Consider the following 5,323-nt stretch of genomic DNA (forward strand, 5'->3'; position numbering starts at 1 on the left):
ACATCAAGTTCAATAAATATTTTTGATGCAATATTTTTTTTGCTCATCCAGTTCAATAAATATGAATCATAATGGAGACTGAACTATAATTCCTTAACTTTTAAGTTATTGAGATATCTAGGATTTCATGCTAGCAACTAACTTAAGTTGATTAAATACTGGAATATAAGGTGTGGTAATTTCTAAAGGTTTATTAATGTAAATAAGGAAGTGGTAGTTAGTTTTAGGCATTGTAGCATCTCATTCTATGACTCAGTGACAGAAATAATTCTTATTCTAATTGCATAATGTTTGATAAAAAAAAGCATGCATGTTTTTTTAAACTTCCTTCTTACATTCTCTGGTTATTGAAAGCCTTTTTTGTGTGTGTAATCAGCTCAAGCAGAACTTTATAAATGCATTTTGTTCCTTTAACTATGGGACACTTGGCTAGTTTCTAGTGGCTCACTGAAGGCAAATAACTATTTCATTATTTCAGTGTTTTCAGAATGAGTTTTGCAACACTTCTGCTACAGTGGAACTGCCTACCTAGCTCAGTCCAATAAACTTCCAGTAACTACTGAATCATTAACCACTTTCAATACAGTATGCAAATCAGGCAGAGTCTTCTCTTGGGCTCTTTTCAAATATACTGGCTCATCCCTCAGAACATGGTCAAGACATATCTTGTAAGGATAATACCCATTCTACAGAATGGTAAGTTGCCTTAAAGGAAAAGGAATCAAATCAAATAATTGATAGTTTATTAACTAGAATATTGTGAGAACTTTTCAGTGCTTTGTATTTATAAATATGTTTAGATATGAATGCTTATATTCTTAAATTAATGGTATCAGTTAAAAACAACAATCTTATCCTGATTATTAAACAACTATGTAAACAATTTTGCAAAATAAAATAAAATACTGCTTTTTGTATTGATATTAAAGTCTGTTTCCTCAGTCATAATGATTATGCAGTTTGAAATTATTTTATTAATGAAATTATTTGATAGTTTTATATTGAAACTATATCAATATATCCCTAATTTAAACACACACACACACACACACACACACACTATTTTAATCCATGCCTTTTCTGGAATTGCCTTCTTCTTTAAGAAGACTCATGTGTAATTTTCAAAAGTAAGGCATTGTGTATGGTGGTTTTGTATGCAATTCATACCAACTTTTTTTCTCAGTTATCTCAGAATTGATAGTTTGTTCCTTTCCTTTGGTCTTGTTAAATTTAGACTGGATTGGCCACATTAATTCTGACTAAAACCATATACTACTGTTAGCTGATTCAAGTCTGATAGAGTTCAATGGAACTCATCTACATTTGACTGGTAGACAAATAATTCTGACAACATTTTCAATTGAGTTTATTGCAGAGTTTAAGGTTAAAATGCCTGACAGATTATCTTGATGGTACTTGAGGCCAGATGATTCTGTTAGCACTTATTGAATTATTGTGGGATTTCAATACACATTATCATGGTATCTTCTGGAATAACTGTAAAATCCAGTGCTTTTTAAATACCTGCCGGTGTTGGTAATGAGTTGGATGAAGAATTTAAACTGAATCCGTGAAAGATAGATATTGTGGGTAATTACAATTTTGGAAAGATAGTAGGTCTACTATTCATTCTTTTACAATAAGCCTGAAGTCTCAAGGAATATCTGGATGTGAATCTCAATTTGTGCTGGCTGAGGAAACCCATAGAATCTCCTATTATCAGTGTCAGTTAAGACATGTTTGATCTTGGAAGGAAATAATCTTAAAAGTTCTAATCCGCAGGCATTACAGAGTTACTATGTAGTAGATTATAACAAAATTACAGAATTGGAAAGGACCTTGGAGGTCTTTTAATCCAATCCTCTGCTCAGGCAGGAAACCTTAGACAATTTCAGACAAATGGTTATCCAATCTCTGCTTAAAAATGTCCAGTGTTGGAGCATTCACAACTTCTAGAGGCAAGTTTTTCCACTGATTAATTGTTCTAACTGTCAGGGAATTTCTCCTTAGTTATAGGTTGTTTCTCCCCTTGATTAGTTTCCATTCGTTGCTTCTTGTCTTGCCTTCTGGTGCTTTGGAGAATAGCTTGACTTTCTCTTCTTTACAGCCACCTGTTAAATGTTGGAATACTGCTATCATGTCACCCCATGGTAGCATCATGGGCTGCCTTTGTATTTAGTCCCAAAATTTAATTGGTACAGAATCCAGCAGCCAGGGAGATATTATATTGCATCTTACCTAAAAACATTGCTTTAGTTGTTGTTTTTTGCCCCACCAGAAGTTCAAGATGCAAGTTCCTAGCAGCCTTTAGTTCATCACAATGTTAGGTGACAGCAAATCATAAGTGTTTGTTAATTCTTAACATATCAGTCACTACATTTACTGGCTCTGGTCTTAGTCATAAGCAAAGATTTCCCCCCCCCCCAACTTTAATTTAAAAAGGACATTATCTGTTTACAAATATGCCATGGGAAACAAAAAGAAGATTCAGAGAAGCTGCAATATACAGCTGAAAAGATCTGAATGACACTAGGTGGCAACGAACAGAATTTTATATATCCATGCTATCAAATTGGCGTTTGGACTTTTGTAGACCAAATTTGGTAGTTTTATTTTAGACATTGAACCAAATAAATAAGAGACATAGGAGGACCTCCTTTTTCTTGAGAACAGTTTATCGTTTAAATGCGAGTAAAGACTGTCTTGAGATCAAATATTCACCAGACAAAATAATAAAATAAATAATAAAGCCCAGTTGTCTCCAGAAAAAGCACCTTTGGAACAACCATGACCTGGATGAGTGAGAATCTCTATAAAATAATAAAAATTTCTTTTAAAAAAAATATCATTATTTACATCTATTTTATATTTTCAGGACACAAATGGCACCAGAGAATGCATGAAGCTACCTGACTATCTTGAAAAATATTATCTTACCACCATGTACTCTCTTGAATTCATCTTTGGCTTCATTGGAAACGTTGTTGTTGGTTTGGGTTCACTTTTCTACTGGAAGACCTGGAAAAGTGGCAACATCTACCTGTTCAACTTAATCCTGTCAGATTTATCTTTCCTTTGCACGCTTCCATGGCTAGTGTCAAGTTATTCCAAAGGAACAGATGACGACACGTGGTGCCAATTTAATAGAATTATCCTCTTCTTTAATTTGTACACAAGCATCCTTTTCCTGACTTTTATAAGTATTGACAGGTATCTGCTCATAAAGTACCCCTTCAAAAATCACTTTCTGCAGAAGAGAGCCACAGCTATTGTTATCTCAGTAGCCATATGGATCTGGATTATATTGGAACTATCTCCCATATACTACTTCATCACCACTCAGAACAGCAGTGGCAGCCAATGTTTAGATTATGCAAGTTCAGGAAATGCCATCCCCAACCTCATCTATAGCCTGATTTTAACAGTCACTGGGTTTATAATCCCATTGTGCATCATGTGGTTTTTTTACATAAAGACTCGTGCTCTCCTTATAAGCCACAGTTTGCAGATCACTACCACTCTGCCACTTGAGAAGCCTCTCGTGCTAATCATTATGGCAGTGAGCATTTTCTCACTTCTATTTGCTCCCTATCATGTCATGCGTAATGTTAGAATTGCCTCCCGAGCATCATCATTCTGGAAGTCTTCTGAATGCACAAAGAACCTGATTAAAGCTGTTTACACAATAACAAGGCCTATTGCCTTCTTGAACAGTGTAATTAATCCCATCTTTTATTTCTTAATGGGGGATCACTTCAGAGAGATGCTTGTGATCAATGTAAGACATTTCTTAAAAAGAATTCTACCTTGCTATAAATGAAGTTTTGAGGAAGCTTTGAGCAAGATGGAACACATCAGATTGCTAGTTTATGGGGTACAAGCTACAAGTTTTACTAACAATCTGTCAATTGTCCATGAACTCAAGTGGATTCTAAATGTGGATTTCAAATTCTGTTGTTTTCGTCAAGTATTTCATCCCAGCTTGAAATATTATGGCGCGTGTTTGGGTCCCATTAGGTGGATAAAAGGCCAGATATTATTACCAGCTTAGTGACTTTCATCAGTTTTTGTGTGTTGCATCTGCAACTTCCTTTTTCAGAAAGACATACACTTGAAATGGTGGTCCATGCTAGCTGAATCCCATTCAAGCTGGATTACTGGGGTATGTTGTACTGCATGTGGACTGCCTCTGAAGAGAAAGTTAAACTCATGCCTAATATAACTGCCAGTGGTGGTGTATTAACCATTAAGCAGACTCAGCACATGCTTAGGGCACCAGGCCCAAAGGGGACACCTCAAAGTTGAGAATATAGCTTCTTTTGTACAGTATGTGAGTTTTGTCAGTGCTTAGGGAACCAGTGAGCCTTAATCCACCACTGGCTGCCAGAGTTAATTAAAATAGTGGCATTTTAAAAATGACCCAAGGAGATTGGGTCATTAGTGGAAGATTGCTGATTGCTAAAGAGAGGTTTGTATGGTGAAAAACAGGATACCCATTTCAAGTATTTAAATTATAAATGCAAGAGTATTAGATTATGGGAGAAGTTATTCAAATTTCTTTGAAATAAGAGAATTAAAGCAAATTCTCTTTCATGCAATTGTATTTTGAACATTGACAGAAAAAAAACCCCAGGAGGTTGTCTCTACTGTGTAGTAATTAGCCTTTAAAGGTCTAAATAAATTAGAACCAGTTATTTAAATAACTTTCATCATATACCTCTCAATCAGCTGACCTCCTGAGTGTTTTTTGAGGATTAGACAAACGATTACTAAAAAGAAGGATTTTTCTGCGATGCACAGAATTCAGGGAAACTTTATAGGCATTTTCCAGAATTGCCATTACTGTAATTTTTTGATGTTAAGCAAATCACTGTTTCATAATTTTAATAGAATCTGGGATCCTTGCCTTTTGGTTTGTCTGCATTTTTTTATATGAGCTTGTTTCATACATTCATTCATTCAGGTGCCAGGGTTTGTTACTTTACCCTGAGCCTATGACTTTTCATGGATTGCATAGAAGAGCACTCTAAATGTGAAAAATAGGATATTTTATATATAACTTGGCATATTTGTATTTATACATTTGTTTTTTATCTATTTTCTTAAATAAATCTTGTTGAAAATAAGATTTCTTCAGTTCAGTGACACCATTTCAACAACTGTTCTTTGCTTTTGGTATCTGAAGATTGAAAATTAAGTTTTAACTCTGAATCTTTTTATAACTCTCTGTCCCTCTTACATCCAAATTTAAGAAGCAGGGGTAGAGCTAACCAGAGGTGGTATTCAGCAGGTTCTGACCACTTCTGGAGAACCAGTAGTGGAA

General features: G+C 34.9%; 1 protein-coding gene across 1 annotated transcript; it reads left to right on the forward strand.

The window, feature by feature from the left end:
* Positions 1 to 460: 460 nt before the first annotated feature.
* Positions 461 to 5,059, forward strand: SUCNR1 (succinate receptor 1). The gene is made up of 2 exons (XM_026701142.2): positions 461 to 696; positions 2,876 to 5,059. Exons 1-2 carry the CDS (start codon positions 694 to 696, stop codon positions 3,818 to 3,820), a joined length of 948 nt encoding a protein of 315 aa, XP_026556927.1. The 5' UTR covers positions 461 to 693; the 3' UTR covers positions 3,821 to 5,059.
* The last annotated feature ends 264 nt before the right edge of the window (positions 5,060 to 5,323 follow it).

This window comes from Pseudonaja textilis, chromosome 4 (assembly GCF_049901715.1).
Source record: "Pseudonaja textilis isolate UNSWEBS1 chromosome 4, rPseTex1.2, whole genome shotgun sequence".
NCBI lineage: Eukaryota > Metazoa > Chordata > Lepidosauria > Squamata > Elapidae > Pseudonaja > Pseudonaja textilis.